Source organism: Erinaceus europaeus, chromosome 19, assembly GCF_950295315.1.
Source record: "Erinaceus europaeus chromosome 19, mEriEur2.1, whole genome shotgun sequence".
NCBI classification, from domain to species: Eukaryota; Metazoa; Chordata; class Mammalia; order Eulipotyphla; family Erinaceidae; genus Erinaceus; species Erinaceus europaeus.
Window position 1 is genome coordinate 36,992,602 of NC_080180.1, and position 24,937 is coordinate 37,017,538.

A 24,937-nucleotide genomic window follows, 5' to 3' on the forward strand; every position below is an offset into this window, starting at 1 on the left:
AGGATTATTACACCATTCATGAACCACCCCCCCCAAGTGGGAACCAGGACCTTGAACCCGTCCTAGTCCTAGTCATGGTAGCACGAGCACTTGACAGGGAGTGTCATGGACTGCCTTCTTCCCCCCTTTTTTAGTATTTTCCCCCAGTTCTTATCAGATAATTATTATCTACAATTTCTCGGGAAAAATTAATGCTGCGAGCCGAGTCTAGCTAGAATTCTAGTGGAGGTCTCTTTGGGGATGTGGGTGGGGACTTTCCCAAATCCTGTTACCTAACTCAGATGGCAAAAATTTAGCCAGTACATAAATTTAAGCCTTATTTCCTCCCTTTGTAAAAGTGTCAAGAGTCAAGTAACAATACCTGGGTGTTGGCATACCTGACAGAATACACGTTACCATGCGCAAGGACCCGACTTCAAGGCCCCCTTCAGGAGTGTTGAAACAGTGCTGCAGGTATCTTTCCTCTCTCCCTTTCATTTCCCTTTCCCTTCTCAAATTCTCTCTGGCTCTATCTAAAATATTAAATAGGTAAATAAAATGTTTTTAAAAATGTTCAAGGTGGTTTTTATAATTCTAAACTGTACAAAGGAAAGCTGTACTGCAGTGTCACACGCATTTCCATATGACACTGCAACCAGCTGGGCGAGGATGAACTGTAACCAAACCACATCACTTCACTTTGGCCTTGGCGGACCGCTCGACTCCAGGATGCCACTCAACTCGGGGAAGGTTCCGCCTCCCGACCAAGCCCCGCCCCCAGCAGGACTCCACCCCCCATAGGCTCCGCCTCTGCGTGCGCGCACCCGGCGCAGGTGGTGACGCGGCGCCGTCCGGGTACCGGCGGCGGTCAGCCTCTGGGGGAAGAACGGAATTTCCCGGAAGCGGGTCCGAATCCTGTGCGGCTGCCTCCTGGTTGCGGTGGTCGTGATGAGCTCAGCTCACGGGTTCTCGCTCCCGGGAGCCCCGGCCGCCGAATCGGGTGCTGCCGACCAGGTGAGGCGGCCTTCCCGGTGCGGACGAAGGAAGGTCTGGCTGCCGGAGCGGCCGGCCGGAGTGGGGGCGGTTGCGCCCGGGCTTGGGGGCCGACTAGGAACCCGCCCTGAGCCCGGGCGTCCCCCCCACGCCTTCCCCGGGACCCCCTCGGTGTCCGAGCCGCGCAGTCACGTCCGGACCCGCGGCCGCCGCAGCCACGCGGGCAGCAGGTGCCGTGGCGCCGTCAGTCGCCCGCGCCGGCCACCGCGCTCTGTCTCCCCGCCCGCGAGGTGGGGCGAGGACCCGGCCTGGGAAAGGCCGCCGCCGCGGGGCCCTGGGTCCTGCCTGCTGGGACCTGCGAGCTCGGCGCCATCTGCACGCATTTCGGTGTGATGCAGTGGCTTTCTTTTGGGGGGGGGGGCAAATACATCGGCGGTAACTGGACGATACAGTGATGGCAAGGGCAGGGATTCATTCGCCTGACAGGTGCGTGGACACCGTTTAAAGGGTTAGTTTTGTTTTGATTCTCTAGAGCTTGTTCCAGAATCCACGTCGGACCCCAGTTACAGGTACCCGGGAGCCTTTGCAGAGAACATGTGTAGTACCATATAGGCAAGAAGAGAGATCCTTCATCATTAGGGGCTGACCTCTATGCCAGCTGATAAAGGAGAGGTCTGTACAGAATTCCAGATTAGAGACTCATCCTTAGTTTAATTTCACATTTCAGTCTTTACTGTCTCCTGCTTCATACAGTGCAAATACCTAATGGGCAGCCTTGGAAAGGCCTGAGAGGCATAGTTGGTGTGTTACATGTGCTTGGTTCTTGTATCAGGTTTGTTAATTCTGCCTCATGTATTAGCATGATTATGAAATAGAATAGTAATTTGTAGATAATTTTATTTCCTTTTTATTAATGCCTCGATTTATTTTTTATTATTTTGATCGGACAGAAATTGCGAGCGGAGTGAAAGGTGGAGACAGAGCCACCTGCAGCATAGTTTCACCGCTCAGCAAGCTCCCCCTCCCCTAGAACCTGGGTCCTTGGCCGAAGTGGCAGGTGCGGCCCCTCAAGGTGCATTACCGCCTGGCCCCCAAAGTTTGAATCCTTATGTCTGTGTTGATTTGTCAACTTTGTTTGCTGAATATGAAAATTGTGATTTACATTGCTGTATCATTAGTGAGAAGGCATCCTTCCAACTCCTGCGGATAGAACTTAGAAAGAAGAAACCAAAATGATCTAAGAATCATCACATTCTACACATTTATTACTCAGCATGTTTATTTCCAGAAGATTCACTCCTGAATATGGAGGTGATTCAGAGTGTAGGGAAACATGAAAAAAGTACAACAAATTATATCTTGAAACAAAACAAACAGAAAAGGCCCTGCACCTTGAAAGAAGTGTAATATCCAGAGCAGGACATATTAGCTAAGAGGAAATGACATTAATAAATGCAGGAGGCAGGAATGGAAATGGAAGTCAGGGAGAGAAGGGCACTCACCTCACTGGAAAGATGTTATCTGGAGCTGAGATGAGAACCAGCTGAGGAGATAGATGGAGCCAGTGAAGGAGCAGAAGGCTTCAGATGTCATGCAGGAAAATTAGTGTGAACCCTGTGAGTTCCAGAAGGTTCTTGAGGTGTCATTGCTTTGAAGCAGTGCTTTCCAAAGAAGTGGTGTTCAGAGCAAAGAGGGGAGGAAGGTGAGTCACCAAGAGCCCTGTCTTGAAATAGTAATGTCTGTGTGGCCATTTTAGATGTATGGAATATTCCAGGAATTGACAGAATTTGATATGATAGATACAGTATCTGGAGGAGAAATGAGAAAGTTTAGAGCCTGGAGACCTCACTCGGTGGTATCTTCTTAGACCTGCAGAACGTTGAAGGAACTATTAGTTGGTGTCAAAAGATTGAGATTAAAAGTGTTAGTTTTGACAGTGTGTCTGTGAGCTCAAGGTGCAGTCCTGAACTTGGAAGTCTGTGCTGCAGAGCTGTGAAACTAACACTTGATGCAGGAAAAGTATGACCAGAAAAAGATAATTTAAAATTGGGAACAGAAAGAGGAGAAAGGAGAAACAGTATGATGATTATGCAAAAGATTTTCATTCTTGAGGTTCTGAGGTCCTACGTTCAGTCTCCAGTACTATCATAAACCAGAGGGTGAGCAGTGCTCTGATCTCTCTATCCCTCTTTTTGTGTCTCTCTCATTAAAATTAAATAAACAAGGACATAAAAAAAATGAGAGAGCGGAGTTTTGCAAATGAATAGTAAGTGGTAGGAAGAAAGTTGATTAGGACTTGATATTGAAAAATAAAAGCAGGGTAACCTTGTAAGTCTCTCTCCATATGCACACAGCAAGGGAAAAGAGCATCTGGGGGCATTCTCTAAGAAGGTGTCTGTAGGCAGAAGTTGAAAAAGAAGATCAGAAGAGAAAACACGGAGCAGAACTTAGAATGAAGTTGGTGTATTGAATCAAAGTAAAAGACTGGCGGACAGGGGGATTTCAGGTCCTGTAATATGATGCAGAAGACCCAGTGGGGGTTGTACTGTTAAATGGAAAACTGGGAAATGTCATGCATGTATAAACTATTGTATTTACTGTAAAACATGAATCCCCTAATAAAGGAGAAAGAAAGGGAGGGAGGGAGGGAGGGAGGAAGGAAGCAGAGGGTAGATAGCATAATAAAAAAAAAAAAGAAAAATAAGAGCAAAACAACAAAAAAGAGAAAAGTAAAACAAGCATTTATATTAAATCACATACTTGTATTTTATCATGAATAACTAATTATACTGACATAAGAGTAATTGGTTAATTAAGGTTTATAAATTACATGTATAGTGAAGGGGAGAAGAAGGTGTGTGGGAGAGATGGACTCAGCCTGACTTGGGTGGTGGTTACAGTGAGGTATCTTTAAGTGTAGCTTGTCTTCCCAAGATTGTACCACTCTTATCCTATGGTTTTGTCAGTGTTTGCATTTTATAAATAAATACATTTTTAAAAAGGGATTTATATAGTATATGAACCAATGATCAATTCGTAAAGTCTTAGTTAAAATAAAATAAAGATTAAAGAAAACATAGGTCTGCATTTATCTGCCTTCTTTGAACAGGGAATGAACAGTGTCGTTCTGATTTGTTTTTTTCTGTCATAACTAATTGCCACACAGCATCCTTAATTTATCTTTGACCTTTTGCCAATAGAAAGACATCAGCACACCTCTAAATATTGTGGATTCTAGCCCAGATCACCAGAGAAAAGCCAATAGCACAGATTAAATGAGTCAGGGGCCAGCAAAAGAACTCATTTGAAAATGTGCTGCTTTGCCCTGTGCTTTGCCCAGGTTCAAGTCTGGCCATGGTTGCATTGAAGGAAGCTTCAATGCTGTGGTCTTTTTCACTCTTCTCTCTGCCTCTCTACCTCTGTCACTATCTAAAAATAAATAAAATAACTAAGTAAGAAGCTTTTAAGTTTCATATACAAACTTTTAGGTTTCCCAGTACATATAAAAGTTATGTTTATATAACTCAAATGTTGGGTGTGCAGTAGTGCATATGTAAAACTGCAATGTACATATTTGAATTTGCTGGGATAGAGACACAAAATGGGCACTGGCTATTGGAAAAACACTCAGTGTAAGGTTGCCACAAACCTTTACTTTTTTTTTTAAATAATTTTTAAAAATACTTATTTCCTGTTGTTGCCCGTGTTTTATTGTTGTTATTGATGTCATCTTTGTTGGATAGGACAGAGAGGGGGAGAGAAAGATTGTTGCTTGTGAAGTGACTGCTTTGCAGGTGGGGAGTCTGGGGCTCAAACCAGGATCCTTATGCCAATCATTGCGCCTTGCGCCACATGCGCTTAACTCACTGCGCTACCGCCCGACTCCCTACTTTCTAAAGAAAAAAAAGTGAGAAGCTCACTAAAGCAAAACACAGCCAAACTAGGAGGTATGCTTGTAGATTGTACAAAATTCTCCCTAAGAGCTTGTGGGCCCCTTTGGTTTTTCAAAGACCTTTTGTAATCTTTTGATATTCGTAGCATTCTCTCTTTTTTTTTCTTCTCTTGGGGCGGGACAGCGGCAACCAACCAACCTTCCTGCCATTTGACCTTTTCTTACTCCAAAGTCTAGCGTTTCCAGAGTCTCATTTGTCTGATTTTGTTCAGGACTCAAGAAATCACCGTTTCCTTGTGTCATTCCTTTTTCTCTAGAGCAGCAATTTCATTTTGCCATCAGTTGGTGTTGTTTTCACTCATTTCTGTCTGTTAGAGACTGAATAAGCCATAGACCAAAGAATGCTCGCTTAAGAAGGGCCCCACTGACGGAAGTTGTGACATTAATGCACCTGCCACTAGCAGTTTGCCTTCCCAAACTCTGGTCTCAACTTTCTGGCAAGCAAAACTGGAGTTTACATTTCAAGGTCAAATTACAGTATTAAATGTTACCTTATTAAAGATTAAAGCACTTTTTGGGGCACAGTATTTAGTCATACTTTGGTCCTAAATAAAAGAGGCTATTTTAGAAATTTATACAGTTCCATTTCATCTGTCTTTAAATGGACATTTTGTGATTTACAGAAAAGCTTTATTTATTGAAATCCATGTAATTTTTTTAAAAGTCATAAAATAAAACCCAGATCAAATTAAGTTTCCTAAGTATGCTATGGCTGTTCTAATTCCCAGTTATCCTTGGACACTTTTCTGTTCCAGTGTTTCTGTTATTTATAAGAACTTTTTTTTTTTTTTATTCAAAGGCTAGTTATATTCTATCATGCATGTTACACCAGTTTTCCACGATGTCTTATGTACTTAGAAGTAATTTTTTTTTTAATACAAAAATTTAAAACTCTTGTGTGGACATATATAAACTTATTTTCTTTATGATTTGAGACTGATATCATTTGTAGAAAAGCCTTACTCATTCCAGGATTATATCCTTACTTTACCTAATCTTAGCCTTTGAAATTCTTAACAGAAGGTGTGATGCATAATTTTACTGTAAGAGAACCATAAGATGCATGTCCTTAACTTTTTTGGACTTCAGAATTCTGAAATGACTTCTTGCAGGTAATGTCCTGGGTCTGTGATACTGAGAATGCAGTAACCATTCAGGCAGAAAACTTCCCCTATTGAAGGAAAAGTCACAGGACCAAGAGAAATGCAAAGACGCGCACGCGTGCGGACATGGTAGCTAAAAGGACAAGGATAAAAATAGCAGTGTGGAGTCTAACATCTGAACTCATTCTTGTTTGTTTATAATCATTTCTTACTACCTTTAGGGAAGTTACTTAGCTTCTGTGCCTCCTTTGTAAAATGTTATGCAAAAAAAGTTGCTGTATAAATAAATAACCTTTTAGGTTCTAAGGAATATACTAATTTTTTGCAAAGCACTTGAGCAGAACCTGGCATGTATTATATACTATATAAGTAATAAATAGATACTAAAGAGGGAAAGTAAGCTGGGCAGGTAATGAGTGGTATCAAGAGCTAGCAGTTGTGCATGAGGAGACCAGGAAAGGCCCCCAGAGAAGGTGACAGTGAGTAGAAACCAGAGGGAGTGAGAAAATCAATCCCTACTGGTCATTTTCACACAGAAGGAGCACATCATTTCAAAGGTCCTGAGCAGAGCCATACCTGGCATGTTTGTAGACTGCCAGGGCTCCAGTCTGCTGGGCGGAGTGGGAAGGGCAGAGCAGACCATGAGGTAAGGGCAGTAACAGGTGACCCTACAGGATGCTAAGTCAGATTAAAACTTTAGTGGTTACCCTAAGAAGATGGGAGCCATTGAAGGGCTCAGAGCATCAGGGTGGCAGGATCTGGACTGTAACCAGGCAGGGTGAACACCATGGACTTCAGGCGAAGAATCTGTGCCTGAGTGTGCTAGGTGATTATTTGGGGCTCCTTAGGTTAAGAAAACAGATTGGAAACTAGTTGCTGATGTTAGGTTCCAGGTGGAAACACCCAGGAGGTAAGTAACTGATTGCTGGAAAAAGGAAAGGCACAAGGTTTAGATAAACTGGAATTAAAGGAGTGGAAGCAATTGCTTTGAAATTGGGTATGAAAGATGGAGAGAGAAGGGGAGATTCAGTGTCTCAGTATCTGGCTTAAGCAGCTGAATGGAACTGAGATTGAGAGTGTAGTGTGGGAGAAGAGAAGGTGGGACTTTAGCTTAGAAGTTCCGATTTACAGGACCACCACATGTCTCTGCACAAAAGTCAACTCAGAATTGATCTCATGGATATGAGACCGGAAGTGAATATATTACATAGGAGAAAGCACGAGCTGAACACTTCACGAAACCGTCTTTGGAAACTCAAGTCTAACAGCAAGGAATACACAGCAGAAACAAACCATTGGTTCTACAGTGGGTAGCAAGAAAATGATATAGTAACTACTTTCCATAAGGTCAGATAGTTAAGATCTATTTGGTGACCTGATATTTTGGCACTGCTGAGGTTATTAGATAGTGAGCACCAACTAAATAGTAGTATCAGACTATGATCTCTTTTTTAATTTTTTTTATTTAAGAAAGGATTAATTAACAAAACCATAGGGTAGGAGGGGTACAACTCCACACAATTCCCACCACCCAATCTCCATATCCCACCCCCTCCCCTGATAGCTTTCCCATTCTCTATCCCTCTGGGAGCATGGACCCAGGGTCATTGAGGGTTGCAGAAGGTAGAAGGTCTGGCTTCTGTAATTGCTTCCCCGCTGAACATGGGCGTTGACTTGTCGGTCCATACTCCTAGTCTGCCTCTCTCTTTCCCTAGTAAGGTGTGTCTCTGGGGAAGCTGAGCTCCAGGACACATTAAACCAGGCCTATGTCGTGAACTTAACCTAGAAGTGTGTTGCTTGAAATAAACTAAGGGTCATGCACTAGATTCTGTATGGTTGGATTGAAGCTGGCACATGCTAAAGAATACAGATGTTTTCTTGGATGGTGCCATCTGTGTGACTTCTCTCATTTTCTAAATAGGAGAGCTCTAACTGCAAGAGGACACCATTATTGTTATAATGGTGTGCCAGAACTGACTCCCAGAACATTGCCTGACCTCTGACCTGGCAATATGGGGAGGTGAGTAAGTGCCTGATCAGTAGTACTGTAAAACCTAAGGTTTTGGTATCACAGAAACAGGTCTTGAGTGGGGGAAAAAAAAAGCCTTAAACCACAAGTGAACAGAGTGGGAAGTTGGACTCTACTTTTATTTAACACCTTTGTTCTCTTGCCGAGCCCTATGCAGCTCCTGCCCTAGAATAAAAGTGCTGATGCTAAGTGGATTCTCTTAAGAATTCAAGTGGTTGAATGGGATCTTTGAGGGGAGGAACAGAACTGAGAACAGCATAACTCCTTGGAGGTGTAGGGGAAGGGTGATAAACTCTATAGATTATTAGCCCAAGATCCCGTGTGGAAATAAGAAATGACTACAAGCAGTATGCCTGTACCTTCTATTAAGAGAATTTAGTGCATGGAACTTTAAAGAGAAGAATGGAGAAATTCACTTCAAGACTATAAAATTCATCCTAATGGGATTCTTTTTTTTTTTTTTTTTTTGCCTCCAGGGTTATTGCTGGGGCTCGGTGCCTGTACCATGACTCCACTGCTCCTGGAGGCCCATTTTTACCCTTTTGTTGCCCTGGTTGTCTTTTTTTTATAGCTGTTGTGGTTATTATTGTTGTTATTGATGCCGTTGTTGTTGGATAGGACAGAGAGAAATGGAGAGAGGAGGGGAAGATGGGGAGAGGAAGATAGACTACCTGCAGACCTGCTTCACCGCCTGTGAAGCGACTCCCCTGCAGGTGGGGAGCCGGGGGCTTGAACTGGGATCCTTACACTGGTCCTTGCGCTTTGTGCCAAGTGCGCTTAACCCACTGCGCTGCCGCCCGACCCCCCAGGATTCTTTTCTTGAGCCTAATAATCTCTTATTCCTGATTTAATCTAGATTTATTTACATTGTTTCCTGAATATTTTAAAAACATATGAAACTCATTAATTTTTGTTATAGGTATATTGTGAAAGATAATACAAATTTTCTCATTCAGTCTTGGAATTCAAAGTTAAGAAAATCCTACTCCTCATCTCTTTCTGTGTTTCTGATCTAATGGACAAGGGTATGGTCAGTCTGTGGGACCTCCAGACACCTTTGTAGACCTTACCTTAGAACATACATTTCTGTACATTAGATTTTCTTTTAGTTTTAGCTTTGTCGTCCTTAATCCTCTTTTCATTATCTGTGTATTTTATTGAATTTACTCTTGGAAGATGCTCTAATTCTGTTTTTGAAACAAAGTCAGGTTCAAATAGAAATCTACTAATTTTCTCATGAAAAGGGAAAACACAGAAGTGTCTTAACTATCAGATCTTGATTATCAATCAGTTAATTTTAGAAAAGTGAAATATATATATAATCATGGATGATACTGCTGGGATACAGAGAAATAGAAGTGACTAGAGCCAGATATCTTAACTGTTGAATCAGCAAGGATGAGGGAAGGCCTGTTTGGAGAAGATTACTTTAAAGTCTGCTTTTTTTTTTGTTGTTGTTAAATGGAATTTTAGGATTGGCATCTCCTGCCTCTTTCCTGCTTCCTGGCATTTTAGCATCTCTCCAGTGGGGTGTCCCCGGATTCTGAATACCAACTTACGCCAAATCATTGTTATTAGTGTTCTGGCTGCTGCTGCTTCACTTTTATATTTTTCTGTTGTCCTAATTCGTAATAAGTATGGGCGACTATCCAGGGACAAGAAGTTTCAAAGGTAAGAGATAAAAACACTTATTTCTTGTGTGGAATGCTATTCCTTCCTTTTCTGGCTTTTACACTTTTGAGCTTAAATTAGATTTTAAAAGCACATGGTGTTGAGTGAAATAAGTCAGAAACAGAAGGATGAATATGGGATGATCTCGCTCTCAGGCAGAAGTTGAAAAACAAGGTCAGAAACGAAAACACAAGTAGAACCTGAAATGGAATTGGCATATTGCCCCCAAGTAAAAGACTCTGGGGTGGGTGGGTGGGGAGAATACAGGTCCATGAAGGACGATAAATGACATAGTGGGGGTTGTATTGTTAAATGGGAAACTGGGGAATGTTATGCATGTACAAACTATTGTATTTACTGTTGAATGTAAAACATTAATTCCCCAATAAAGAAATAAAAAAAAAAAAAAGCACATGGCTATAGGAGGCAGGTTCTGTACTGGATGAATCCTGGCATGAGAAAGTAACATGCTAGAAACTCACTACCACATCTATGTTATAAGATAGCCTGGAATAATTATTTAAATTATTGATTATCATTCAGATAATTATTTAAACATAAATGTCTCTCATTATAACTTTTATTAATGTAATTCTTCATTTAATGTTTATAATTTTGTTTGAAATCCTTTAAAGGAATACTGTATCACCTTTAGATGACCTTTTATCATGCACACTTGTTTCCTTTTAATTCGAATCATTTAATAATTGTAAATTTTTGTGGTCCGGGAGGTGGCACAGTGGTAAAGCCTTGGACTCTCAAGCATAAGTTTGATCCCTGGCAGCACATGTGCCAGAGTGATGTCTGGTTCTTTCTCTCTCCTATATTTCTCATAAATAAATAAAATCTTTAAAATAATAGTTGTAAATTTTTTTTATTGCCACCAGAGTTATTGATGAGGTTTGGTGCCAACACTAAATCCATTGCTCTCAGCAGCCATTTTTTTCCTCTTTTTTTTTTTTCTTTCCTTTCTGTTTTATTTGATAGGACAGAGAGAAATTGAGAGGTGGGAGGGGAGATAGAGAGATACTTGCAGACCTGCTGTTTTGCTCATGTGTATTGTTTAAGTATTGCCCCCCCTTCAGGTTTGAGTTTGGGACTCAAACTCTAGTCTTTGCTTTTGATAATATGTGCACTCAACTGGGTGCACCGATACCTGGTCCCCATAAAACATTTCAGAGGTATTACTAGACGGCTTAGAAAGCACTGATTTGGTATTTACCTTTTGTATTGTCTCTGTATGGTGTAGGGTAGCATTCTCTGTCTAAACCAAAGCTTATGTCAATTTTTCTAAACAAGGTACTTGGCACGAGTTACTGATATTGAAGCTACAGACACCAATAATCCCAATGTGAACTATGGCATTGTGGTGGACTGTGGTAGCAGTGGATCTCGTATATTTGTCTATTGCTGGCCAAGGCATAATGGCAATCCTCATGATCTGTTGGATATCAGACAAATGAGAGATAAAAACCGGAAACCAGTAGTTATGAAGATAAAGCCTGGTATGTAAATGGTAGTCAGTCATCTGGTTGGTAACCAGACTCTGTTTTTTTATTTTCTGTGACACCTTTCTCCACAGGCATCACTAATTCAAGCTCACACCAGGCCCCAGTGGCCTTCTTGTTCCACTTTCTATTCTCTTTTCTATCCATCCTCCTGCATAAGTGACTAACAACTGTCAGCAGCTATCCAAGACCAATGTCTTTATTTTTGTTTGCTGCAACATTGATGATAATGTCATATTTATTCATGATACCTACCCTTATGTTTGCTAGTTGACATTAATTGTAGAACCATCTTTTCCTGTCTAGTGCCATTGGTCTCTCTTCACGGGAATATCTGTTCTGATAGATTAGTATATCTGGGGAAAAAAAGTCCCAAATTGATCTCTAATGATCTAGATTATTTAATAAGGATGATCATAAAACTTAAAATAACTGGTATATTTATGCCTGATTTTATAAAGATTTTAGAACTTCTAAGTCACTGTGTTACGTTAAATTTAAATCAGCAATTTTCTTCTTTTTCTGTGTTTATATCATTTCTGCAGGCAGCTCCCTTCTGTCAGGAACATTAGGAATGCAAGGTGTCAGGAGTACCTTGAGAAGGCAGTGTGCATCTTTTTTTTTTATTTAATTTTTAAAAAAATATTTATTTTATTTATTCCCTTTTGTTGCCCTTGTTGTTTTATTGTTGTAGTTATTATTGTTGTTGTCGTTGTTGGATAGGACAGAGAGAAATGGAGAGAGGAGGGGAAGACAGAGAGGAGGAGAGAAAGGTAGACACCTGCAGACCTGCTTCACCACCTGTTAAGCGACTCCCCTACAGGTGGGGAGCCGGGGTTGGAACCGGGATCCTTATGCCAGTCCTTGTGCTTTGCGCCACCTGCGCTTAACCCGCTGCGCTACAGCCCGACTCCCTAGAAGGCAGTGTGCATCTTTTTTTAATTTAATTAATTTACTTTTGCCACCAGGACTGTTTCTGGGGCTTGGTGCCCACACAACAAATTCATGACTCCTGGTGGCCAGTTTTCCCTTTTTTATCTCATCAGACAGAAAAATTGAGAGGAAAGGGAGAAATAGAAAGACACCTGCAGCAGTGCTTCACTGCTTCTAGGGATTGGAGGCTTGAACATGCTCCTTCTATGTGGTAAGATGTGTGCTCAGGTGAGCAGTGTTCTGGTAAAAATGTGTTAGAAGAATTTTGAGTTTTAGCATGGCTTCTAGCCATTTAGAGTGAATGCCTCTTAGGTTCTGTTTGCTCTTGTTTGAATAATTCAGACTCCCCCTTCTTTTTTTTTTTTTCAAATAAGTTTTTTCTATTGGGGGATTAATGTTTTACAGTTGACAATAATTACAATAGTTTGTACATGCATAACATTTCCCAGTTTTCCACTTAATAATACAACCCCTACTAGGTCCTCTGCCATCATGTTCCAGGACCTGAACCCTGAAACTTCAAATAACAGTTTTTAAGCAAAGTGGAGAAGCATTTCTCTATGTGTAGGCACCTGTGCATAGCAGCACGGCTAGTTCAAGAGGTGGCTCCAGGTAGTTTGGACAAGATTTCCATCTTCTCCCCTTCAGACTCCCCTTTCTCCTGTCTGTCTTCAATAAACAACTTGTTCTTTGATAGTTGGGCAGCTGTCCACCAGCACAATACTAAAAAAAAAAAAAATTCAATATCTGCTCATTTTTAAAGAGAAGAAACTTAGTCTGAGTCTCTTATACAAGCATTATTTTGATATGAGAATATATTTCTATCAATGAAGACTTTTTATATGCTTATGTTTTTTATTATTAGTGAATGACATCTTTTTTTTTTGCCCATAAAAGTGTTTACACATTTTTTTTTTTGTTTCCTAATTTTTTCAGTGCTTAACTTTTCATCTTTCTTTTTCTTTTTTTTTTTTTTTTTTTAATGCTGGGGCTCTGTGCCTCCTGCATGATGAATCTACTATTCCTGACCATCCTCCCCCACCCCTGTTTTTTTAGATAGGACAGAAAAAATTTAGAGGGGTTGGGGGGTAGGAAGATAAAGAGGGAGAGAAACACCTTCAGATCTGCTTTACCATCTGTTAAGATCCCCCACTGCAGGTGGGGACCAGGGCTCAAACTTGCTCCTTGACAAATGGTACCGTGCTCTCAGTAAGGTGCATCACCCTCCAGCCCTAAATCATTATGTATCCCTAACCTAGACACATTTCAGGATTAACATAATATTGATCAAATAAAAAATGCACCAGGAGACTTTCAAAAAGAAACACTTTGCATTTCATCTAACATCACCAGATTTTTTCAGTGATTAAACTGCTATCATAGAAGATGATGAAAAGCTTTGTGCCTTGGAGCTGTCCTTTGAGAACAAAGGGACAGCTATATTATCCATCCCTGAGTATACACTAAATCTCATTAAAGCCAGGCAAAAATGCTCCGATGCTCCACTGAGTGTTTGAAATAGAACTCCGCATATCTTTTCATAGTATTCTGTATATCATATTGCAACAAAACTCTAGAAATTACTTAATAAGTTCTGGATAGTTTGGGAATTTGTGTCAATTGAAACTGCATTATTTAAAGAATCAAAAGATGCATCTCAAATTTCGCTTTTTCCCCATTTATTCCTTTGATGTCCCTTATTATCTTTGTTTCCATAATTTCCTAATCTGAAATAAGGAATTTTCAAACTTCCCAAGTTCCCCTCACCTGTAATGTTGCAAGACAAATGACAGCAGAAAATATTTATTTGATAAAATACTCATTCAACACTATTTACTTAGTATCTGTTATTTGCCAGGCACTGTGTAATTTGAATAAGACACAATTTGTACCATTAAGAAACTTTGCATTGTAATGAGACAAGCAAGTAAATAGGTTAGTCTGATACTGTGTCAGTAGGCACAGTAAAAACAAGTGGAAGTAGCCTTGGGACATAATTATTCATTTTCAGGCTTCTGTTAGGGTAGACTGCTACGGAGGGAGCAGTTAGTGGGTCAGTGAGGTAGCTGAGTGAAAAGGATGGGGAGTGGTTTGGGAGGTAGACATAGAGAAACCTATTTTTGTGTCTACGGCCATACCACCCTAAACATACCCGATCTAGTCTGATCTCAGAAGCTAAGCAGGGTTGGGCCTGGTTAGTACTTGGATGGGAGAAACCTATTTTTGTTGGAGGTGCGAATACCCTAGGACCAGGATATAGAAAAAAAAAATGTTTTAATATAGCTGAAGCTGAATGGAAAGGATATAAGAGGTTAGGGTTGTTCTACAGTCAGACTATCTCGAGGGCAGCGAGGAGTTACAAAAGGAAGAAAACACCCAAGAGTATAGGCAGTGGCAGAGCAACAGGTTGGCAAAGGCTAGTGGTGTCCAGAAGAGATGAAGAGAAATGAAGTGCTTTGAAGGAAGAGGCCCTTGAGACCCAGAATGCATTTGGGGGTGAGAGAGGGATTTTATCCACGTCAGAGCTGTGGGCTAGAGATGGTAATGCTGAGGGAGTTAACAAACTGTAAGGGCAGTGTGCAGTGAAGGTTGTTTTAGATTTGCATATGTTGAGTTCAGCTGCTGTGAGAGCCAGAACATGGCCAGAATGAGGGACAGTTATAGCTCAGTGTGCTAGAGGTTGGAGTAGACTGGCTGGGTAGTAAGATCTGGAGATTCAGAACATATGAAATTAGTTACTTTGCCTATGGAATGGGAACCTGTTTCTCCAAGGCAGAGAAAAGCTCAGATGCTATTGACCTGAAGTGTCTACACAGTAGATGCTTAGTCTGGTCTTTGGTTTCTTGATGACTTAGCAGAAGAAGCACTATTTGAAGAAAAGAGGGACTCTGGCAAAAGTTGTCAGAGAGAAAGGGAATAACTAAGAGAATGTGGCATGTAGCTTGAATTCTCCTCGGATTAGCCAGGTTGAAGCAGTATTATTTGTTTGTATAATATTCACTTATTCATGGAAAGCACTCTGTTTCTCTAGGCATTTCAGAATTTGCTACCTCTCCAGAGAAAGTCAGTGATTACATTTCTCCACTCTTGAACTTTGCTGCAGAACATGTGCCCCGGGCAAAACACAAAGAAACCCCTCTCTACATTCTCTGCACAGCTGGCATGAGAATCCTTCCTGAAAGGTAATCGTGCACACAGGTGGGGTAGGCTGGGCCTGTGAGGGTGGTAAGCATGGTTTATTCTTCTTCTTTCCCCCCTTTACCTCACTCTCTTCCACTATCATCATCAAAATAAATATGTTAAAAATCCTTTTTTCAGATCTGGAATAGTATGGGAATTATTCCCTTATTCATGAAATACTAAACTATAAAGTTGTCATTAAACAAACAAAACCCTAAGCTTCTATTTTATCCCTTTAAGGAAAGTTCGCAGTAGTAGTTTGAATCTAGGAATCATATGATTCATGCAGCCCCTAAACATCCCCTCTCCCCCCCCAAAAAAAAAAAAGAGAGAGAGAAAGCTCTTTTCAATGCATTGCTTTAGTATTAAAAGTAACAGTCTTATGTGGAACATGCTGGAGACAGATTTTTTTTTTCCTTTTTCAAAACAAGAAATTTCAGAATGTAGTTTGATATGAAATTCTTGATTATCTTGCAGTCAGCAGAAAGCCATTCTGGAAGACCTTCTGACTGATATCCCCGTGCACTTTGACTTTCTGTTTTCTGATTCTCACGCAGAAGTAATATCAGGCAAACAAGAAGGTTGGTATACAGCTTGGAACTAGAGAAGCTGTTCCTCAGGGCTGGAGATACAGTATAATGGTTATGTAAAAAGACTCATGTCTGAGGCTCTGAGGACCCAGGTTCACTCCCCAGCCCCACCTAATCAGAACTGAGCAGTGCTCTGGCATCTCTCTTTCTCTCATTAAAATAAAATATAAAAATAAGAGAGAAAAGCTATTCCTTTACATCTCCACTGTTTTCTCTAGTATATGCTTATTTGGGAAACCATAATATAGAACTTTTTAAATGTTAAAATTTATACCCTAGATGACAGTCTTTGCTGTGATTACTTTATCCTCATTAATATTTAGAAAATACATTTTGGATTCATTCTGATAGAAACTGTGTTTTTTTGTCCAAGTTATTTTGCAGCTTCTTGGAATTATGATAATATGAACTGTGAGAGCTTAGTACTAATTACTTGCTAGAAAGAGACAATCCTTGAACTTTAAACACGGAGAATTTATTTGTCCTGTTTTCTGAGGAAAGGTTCTACCCGAGAACAAAATAACATGCCAATAAAAATATTGGGGGAATAGCTTTCTAGAAATGGAGACCTAAAAGCATTTATTTCAAAATCATGTCATTAAGTACTTCCTCTGTGAATGGAACTATAGAGAATACAAAATTGGTTTAAAACTCAGATATAAGGGTATTTATAGCTTATAATTTATAACTTTATAACTAATTAAGGTACTTATAACTTATGAATTATACAGCTACTATATAAGGTAAAGTTTTAGATCTCATACCAAAGTAAAAAGAAAAAAAAAATGGAGGGGCCAGGTGGTGCTGCACCTCAGAGTGTACACATTAAAATTGCATGGACCTGGGTTCAAGCTTCTGGTCCCCACCTGGAGCAGAGAAGCCTTACGAGTTGTGGAGCAATGTTGCAGGTGTCTCCCTTTCTCTTTTCGTTTCATCTCTCCCCTTCCTTCTCAATTTATTTCTGTCTCTATCCAAAATTAATAAATAAAATATAAAAAATGAAAAATCATGGAAATTAAAAAGAAGGATCCTGATAAAGTGACATTTGAATTGTACTTCAGTACTATAGATACAACATGACAGAGCATATCGGGGGGGGGGGGGGAGTTCAGAGCGAGGGATTAGAAACTGTATTGGTCCAAAGAAATGATCTGAGTCAACACACATCAGAAAAAAATGCACTTTGATAGAGGAAAAAAAAATTTTTTTTCTTTTCTCATTTTAAGGTTTTTTTTTTTCTTTAAATAATTTACACAGTTATTGACCCATGCGTATAAGTTCTCATCTCCCCAAGATACATGCCTGCAAAACACTTTTACCCTCAATTTAGGTCCTTTTCCATCATCATGCATCAGTACCCCAAACCACTTCCTACCTCCCACCCAAGCAAATAACTTTTGTTTGATTGTTTTATGGTCTTTGTGAAAGGAGATGGAAATATTAAAATTTGGGCAGGTCTTCTGGTGTTTAGATTTCATTCTGTAGACAAGTCCAATAGCAGAAGATAAAGTAAGATTATGGTGGAGGAGACTGACAGCATTTCTTATCAGATGGGCTATTAAGACCTGTATGTTATAACTTTAATTAAGGTGGAAATGAAAATAGTAACGTTTGGGAGTAGAGGTTGGGTGTGGATGTATGACACCCAGGTTCAGTCTCTTATCACCCTCTAAATTAAAGTTAATGAGTTAATGAGAGGATTGAGACTAGGTACTATTGTAAAAAGAAAACCAGATTTTATAACTGAAAGTGAGAGATCAAAAAGAAGACAAAGTTACCTTGTTTTTAAAATGTAGAAAGGTTTTACTTCATAAAAGTAATAACTCCAGTATTTAAAAATTATCCATGACTTTCAAAGGAAAATTTGTATCAAGGAGAATGATACTTTGAACCTATGTAAATGGCATATAGTATTTAAAAAACTTTTTTTATTATCTTTATTTATTGGGTAGAGACAGCCAGAAATCAAGAGGAAGGGAGGAGATAGAGAGGGAGAGAGACAGAGAGACATCTGCAGCACTGCTTCACTCTGAAAGCTTTCCCTCTGCAGGTGGGGACCAGCAGCTTGAACCTGGGTCTTCACGCATTGTAATATGTCACTCAGCCAAGTGTGCCACCACCTGGCTCTTGCACATAGTACTTTAAAGTGAAGTATTATGGAAAGCCTCTGGGAATACTATATTAGTAGATATGTGTTATTCTAGATGATGTCTTCATAGTTAACAACAGTAAAAGTAAATGCTATATTTGCACAGATTGCTCTAATAAGAATTAAATGAAATACATAAAAACCGTATTCTTCTTATCTTCACCGTGTGAAATGTCTTTAGGTGTGTATGCTTGGATTGGCATTAATTTTGTCCTTGGACGATTTGAACATATTGAAGATGGTAAGTAGCATGCTTTCAACATTGAGCTTCACTAGAAAAAAAGGAGCTAAGTGTGTAAGAGTAGAGCAAATCCACACAGTGAATTTGATTTTAGTTAGGAGGAACAGACTGGGTTTGCATACGTCTGTTTGTTTAAAACATGTGAAAACAAAATGTCTCTTCAGAAGATCCAAGTTCCCTGGATTTATTCTGTTCTGATGGCTGTTTCTTACTCCTTCCAGATGATGAGGCAGTTGTGGAAGTTAACATTCCTGGTAGTGAAAGTAGCAAAGCCATTCTCCGCAAAAGAACAGCTGGTATTCTCGACATGGGAGGCGTGTCAACTCAGATAGCATATGAAGTCCCCAAAACTGTAAGCTTTGCCTCTTCACAGCAGGTTATTATCTGTACAAATTCCTGTTTGATTTGGTTTTATTTAATATGTCTCCATCCATTTTTGTTTTGTTTTCTGAGTCTGAGCTCATCTTTACTGTGCTTGCTGAGGTACCACCTTCTCAACCCAGGAGAAAAGAGACAGGAAGAAACCAAGGCAAAACCCCTGCTAACCTGTTTGTGTTTGTTCATTGAAGTCAGCTGGTTTGTTGTTTGAACTTAAAAAGTTTTCCTTTAGTATATGTGTCAGTCACGTGCTTAAATTTGTTTATATTTTCATTTCTTTTCTCAGCAAGTATTGTAAAACTATAATAGCACCAGATTTCTTAAGTTACAGTTGGGAAAATGCTTTCTCCTATAAAGCTTTTGAGTTTTCTGGACTGGGCCAAGGTTTGTAATAATTACTTTGTTCACATTTCTGAACTTATGTTCTACTCTATCTTTTCTCTCCATCCCTGTCACAGTGTGCTCTGTCTCTGCCTGTATTTTTTCTCAGTGAGTTTGGTGTCCTTATATGAAAACCACCAGAAGGGTTTCCAGGTGTATTTTTGAATTGCTACATGTCTTTTATCGCTGTGTTTCTACTCAGCTGTGAATTAGTACCTAAACCTGGTTTCCTACACTTTTTCTTAAAAGGTGGAGTGCAGCATAGTGCAGTGTTCCAAAAGACTGGATCAGGGCATGGCTAGGCTGCACCGTAATCCTGTTCTCACTGGTTCTGACATATACAAGTCACTTATGTTCTTTGAGCTGGTTCCTTCATCCACAAACACGATTATAAATATCACTAACTTAGGGTTCTTAAAAGGTTTATAAAAGATAATGTGTAAAGTATCTCTAATGTATTGCAAAGTACCTGTGTTCCTAGTAAATGTTCTTGATATATTTATTGAATTCCTTAGAAAAAATGTTCTGTAAATTCAAGTATCATAGTTGTGTTTTCTGCTTTCCATTCCAGACATGCCTCTGGAAGCTATTTCATTCTTTCTAAAAAGTCATGATTCCCTCCTGAAAATAAAATAAGATACATATAAAATAGTTTGGAAATGTCAGGATTAAGAAAAAAAAGTATTTCCTATGATGTATCATTCTAAAATTTGTTGGTATTTTGTTATATTTCTTTTCATTTTTATTTTCTTGTATATGTATATTTAATTTTGTATTAGTGATTTAATAATGGTTTACAAGATTGTAAGATTACAGGGTATAATTCTATACAGTTCCTACCACCAGAGTTCTGTGTCCCATCCCCTCCATTGGAAACTTTCCTATTCTTTATTTCTCGCTAGGCATATGATTTTTCAAAATACACTTGCTATAACCTTGCTGTTTGTTTTTATGTCCTCATTTAATGATACATAAATATATTCTTCAGCAAACTTTGATAGTCATAATTATCTAAGTACCACCCCCATCCCCCACTACTGTGGCCCAGGAGGGCAGGGTAGATAGCATAATGGTTATGCAGAGACTCTTAAGCCTGAGGCTCTGAGGTCCCAGGTTAAATCCCAATCCCCCTGCACCACCATAAGACAGAGCTGAATAGTGCTCTGGTAAATTAAAAAAAGAAAGAAAAAGAAGAAGGAAGGGAGAAAGAGTGAAAGAAAGAAGTAAAAGAAAGAAAAGAAAGAGAAAATGTTGGACTTAAAACATAGAGACTCAAGTTTGATGCCTGGCATTGCGTATACCGCAGCAATAATCTGGCTATTTCTTTTTCATTAATAAATATTTATAAACGAGCACCCCTCTTGTGTTCTGTACTGGGATACCTAGCTGAATTTCAAAAGACATCTTCATGTGGAGAGGCTTTTCTTTGTCTAGGATTATTTCAAAGACATAGAATTTCATTAATTACACTTACTGCATCAGAAGATATGAGCTTTATCATTAACTTCCTTTTCCAAAAAGTTGTAACATCAAAAATTATTAAGCACATCTGAAATTTCTTAAATCAGAACTATCATACTGAATTAGAACGACTGCTTAGGACTCCTTGAGAAATACAGAAACAGAATTTTTGCTCAACTTAAAAGAGAATCCTTTTAGTTCTTCATTTTTTAAAACAGAGCTAATTGGTTTTACATTGCTAAAAATATTAAAGCTTGTTATTATTAATGTTTACAGGAAGAGATAGCTAAAAACTTGTTAGCTGAATTTAACTTGGGATGTGATGTCCATCAAACTGAGCATGTGTACCGAGTCTATGTGGCCACTTTTCTTGGGTTTGGTGGCAATGCTGCTCGACAGAGGTATGAAGACAGATTATTTGCCAACACAGTTCAAAAGAACAGGTAAGGCACCTCTGCTATTCATTGGTTGCTTTCAAACTAGATTTTTCCATAGAGAAAAAAATATTCAGGGAAATTAGGAGGCCTCAATCAGCCAGAACACACCAGCACTGTTAGCATGTCATTTCCCCTTCAGCTTATCTGGGAGGAGAGAAAGCATATCAGATCTCAAAGGCATTCCTATGTTCTACCGAGCCTCCATGGGAAGATCTCTCTCTCTAAAACCTATACCTTGCCTGATGAATTAGAGCTCTCACTGTCAGAATAGTAAAGTCTTGAGCCCTGGACAGTGTATATTCCAGATTGTAGAGTCCTCAAGAAAGTCAGCATCTGGGCCCTGCAGATGTTTGGGAAGCCTGTAGTAAGTGTACACTCCAATCATTGATTGAAAATTTGAGTTATGGGATATCCTGTTGATATGGAAAAAACCCAATCAGTATAGTTACTTAGTGGATAAGAGCCATAGAAGTTACTCAAAAGAAATAATCTAGTAGTATCCTTTCAAGGTAAATGGTTTTAAACATTTTTAAAAAATATTTATTTCCTTTTGTTGTCCTTGTTTTATTGTTGTAGTTATTGTTGTTGGATAGGACAGAGAGAAATGGAGAGAGGAGAGGAAGACAGAGAGGGGGGAGAGATAGATAGACACCTGCAGACCTGCTTTACCGCCTGTGAAGGGACTCCCCTGCAGGTGGGAAGCTGGTGGCTGGAACCAGGATCCTTACGCCAGTCGTTGCGCTTTGCACCATCTGTGCTTAACCCGCTGCACTACTGCCCAACTTCCCGGTTTTAAACATTTTTAATATTGAATCTTTTCTAAATAAGTTTGTGAAAATTCTGGTAGAGAAAGTATAGAATGGGAGTGGCTGGGGGTGGTGGTAAAATTGCATAATGGTTATGCAGAGACTCTCATGCCTGAGGCTCCAAAGTCCCAGGTTAAATCCCCATGCACTACCAAAAGCCAAAATAACTTATCAGTTTTAAGTTTACATTTTAAGTTTAAGTATATAGCAATTATTTATTTGAAAATATTTCATTCAGTACCACATTTTCCAGATGTCCACGGAGATGAATAGAAAAACCAATAAATACCCTTTTTCTCTGCCTGTTCTAGGCACTCATTGAATGGTGTTAGCTAAGAGATTGATAGTCCTTTATTTCTTTTTTAAAAATGTTAATTCATTTTGATAAAAATTATTTAAAAATAGAAATATGTTCTTAATGACCTTTGAATCAGAGTTCCATAGAAACATCTTCTGGAATCCTAACTTTTACTGATTTTCATGTCCAGAAACTTGTAGACTGGACAGTTCAGTTCCATGGTGCTTCCTAATTTAGACCCAGAGCATCTAGAAAATAATACCTTGATCTGTATATACATTTGACTAATATTGGACTTTTATTCCCCTTTTTTTGCCACATTGGGGCAGGCCTTATACATACTCATTTTCACCACTTCTGGGCTGACTTTTTCATTATATTTTATTTTCAGACAGAGAGGACTAGAGGAGAGATTCCACAATCCAAGAGCTTCCTGCAGTGCTATGGCACTGCCATGTAGGTCTAGGGCGTGAGCTTGGATGGTGTCCTCCGCACACTGTGATGCCCTAATGAAGGAGCTATCTTCCAGCTTCTGTAATATAATAAATGTTACTCATGCTTTACACATATCATGAGTTGAGTCTAAAAATGCATTTTTAATCTCTTAATTTGTAGCCATGGCTAATTTCTTTCCTTTTCTATTTTTATTTTATTTATTTTTTTATTAGGACAGAGAGGGGAGGGGACTTTGCAAGTGGTGAAGCAGTTTGGCAGGTGTCTCCTTGTCTCTATCCCTTCTCTATCACCTCCTTCCCTCTCAATTTGTGGCTGTCTCTATCCAATAAATAAATAAAGACAATACAATTTTTTTTAAAAAAAGATAATTACAAAACTAGATGCATTTATCTGCAGTGTTTTGTTTGAGCTTACACATTCATTTCCCAGTCTTTTCCTGTCTGCTGTGTGTCAGTGAGTGCCATGAATCTCCAAAGAAGGGCAGGAGTTGGTGTTTTCCTAACTTAATTATCTTTAGGACCCTTTTGTGATCCCACAGGACTCTCAGATAGTTTGAGAAACTCTGATATGCAGCCACTTCTCTGGACATGCTTCTCTGTTGCCCTCATGATAAAACTTCTCTCTGTCCTGTAGGCTCCTGGGGAAACAGATGGGCCTGACTGCTGATGCTCCCTACCTGGACCCTTGCTTGCCCCTGGACATTAAAGATGAAATCCGGCAAAATGGGCAGACCATGTACCTTCGGGGAACGGGAGATTTTGACCTGTGTCGAGAGTCTCTCCTTCCATTCATGAATAAAACAAATGAGACACAGACTTCTCTCAATGGCATCTACCAGCCCCCAATTCATTTCCAGAACAGTGAATTCTATGGCTTTTCTGAGTTCTACTACTGTACTGAGGATGTGTTGCGAATGGGGGGAGACTACAATGCTGCTACATTCACTAAAGCTGCAAAGGTAACCTTCAGAGACACCATCTGTATGCTGGGGAGAGAAGGCGAGGGCAGTGGCTTCTTTGTCCTTTCTCATTTGGAGGCCTGGGCCACTGAGGGGAGGTGGAGGGACTGTGCAGCATGTTAGGAAGCCCCTTGGTTGGAAGAGAGCATTCCACACAGCAGTAGCAAAAAAAAAAAAAAAAAAAAATCCACTGTGAGCTTTCTGTCTCTATGCCGTGAACAGCTGTGATTTCTCCCATTCAGGTGCTAACCAGGCCCGACCCTGCTTAGCTTCTGAAATCAGACAAGATTGGGCATGCTCTGGGTGGTATGGCCGTAGACAATGGCTCTGATTTCTGAATGATCTTCCGACTAGTTTCACATCACTGTGTAACGTAGTCATTACCTGACAGCATTTCATGTGGCCTTCCCATCCTCGCAGCTGCCAGGAAGCCCTTCCTCTGTTCTCCCCTGCCTTTTTTTAAAATTTATTTATTTTCCCTTTTGTTGCCCTTGTTCTTTATTGTTGTTTTAGTTATTATTATTGTTGTTTTCTTTTGCTGTCATTGTTGTTGGATAGGACAGAGAAATGGAAGAGGAGAGGAAGACAGAGGGGGAGAGAAAGACACCTGAAGACCTGCTTCATGGCCTGTGAAGCGACGCCCCTGTAGGTTCGGATCAGGGGCTTGAACTGGGATCTTTACACTGGTCCTTGCACTTGGCACCATGTGTGCTTGGCGCCACGTGCGCTTAACCTGCTGCGCTACTGCCTGACCCCCGGCATCTACATCTTTTATCTTCCTCTTGACTTATTTATCTAGCCTTTCTCTTATTTATTCCCTTTTGTTGCCCTTGTTTTATTGTTGCAGTTATTGTTGTTGTTGGATAGGACAGAGAGAAATGGAGAGGGGAAAGGAAGATGGGGGAGAGAAAGACACCTACAGACTTGCTTCACCACCTATGAAGGGACTCCCCTGCAGGTGGGGAGCCGGGGCTCAAACCAGGATATTTACACAGGTCCTTCTCCCCTGCCTTTTTCAGTGCCTTTTTTTCCAAACGGTTTTTAAATATTTATTTCCTTTTTGTTGCCCTTGTCTTTACTGTTGTTGTAGTTATTGTTGTTAATGTTGTTGCTGTTGTTGGATAGGACAGAGAGAAATGGAGAGAGGAGGGGAAGACAGAGAGGGAGAGAGAAAGATAGACACCTGCAGACCTGCTTCACCACCTGTGAAGCGACTTCCCTACAGGTGGGGAGCTGGGGGCTTGAACCGAGATCCTTAACGCTGGTCCTTGTACTTTGCGCCACACGTGCTTAGCCCGCTGCACTACCACCCGACTCCCCTTTCAGTGCCTTTTTTAGGCTCTTTCAAAAGTCCACCCTTAATGCCTGTACATGGTGACCCTATCCCTTTCTTTATCCTCTGACCTTTGAATACTTGGTTTCCCTGCCTCCAGA

At 40.1% G+C, this 24,937-nt stretch overlaps 1 protein-coding gene across 2 annotated transcripts in view; it reads left to right on the forward strand.

The window, feature by feature from the left end:
• Positions 1 to 804: 804 nt before the first annotated feature.
• ENTPD4 (ectonucleoside triphosphate diphosphohydrolase 4) overlaps positions 805 to 24,937 on the forward strand; it is a 33,602-nt gene continuing 9,469 nt past the window's right edge. The window contains exons 1-10 of one of the 2 annotated variants that reach the window (XM_060178865.1): positions 805 to 993; positions 7,949 to 8,047; positions 9,530 to 9,727; positions 11,027 to 11,232; positions 15,200 to 15,350; positions 15,826 to 15,929; positions 18,269 to 18,328; positions 18,550 to 18,704; positions 20,825 to 20,991; positions 23,179 to 23,503. In XM_060178865.1, coding sequence (XP_060034848.1) covers positions 8,040 to 8,047; positions 9,530 to 9,727; positions 11,027 to 11,232; positions 15,200 to 15,350; positions 15,826 to 15,929; positions 18,269 to 18,328; positions 18,550 to 18,704; positions 20,825 to 20,991; positions 23,179 to 23,503 — 1,374 coding nt within the window. In that variant the 5' untranslated portion in view covers positions 805 to 993; positions 7,949 to 8,039. The remainder of the gene's footprint in view (positions 994 to 7,948; positions 8,048 to 9,529; positions 9,728 to 11,026; positions 11,233 to 15,199; positions 15,351 to 15,825; positions 15,930 to 18,268; positions 18,329 to 18,549; positions 18,705 to 20,824; positions 20,992 to 23,178; positions 23,504 to 24,937) is intronic. The other variant, XM_060178866.1, reaches the window with a different exon arrangement.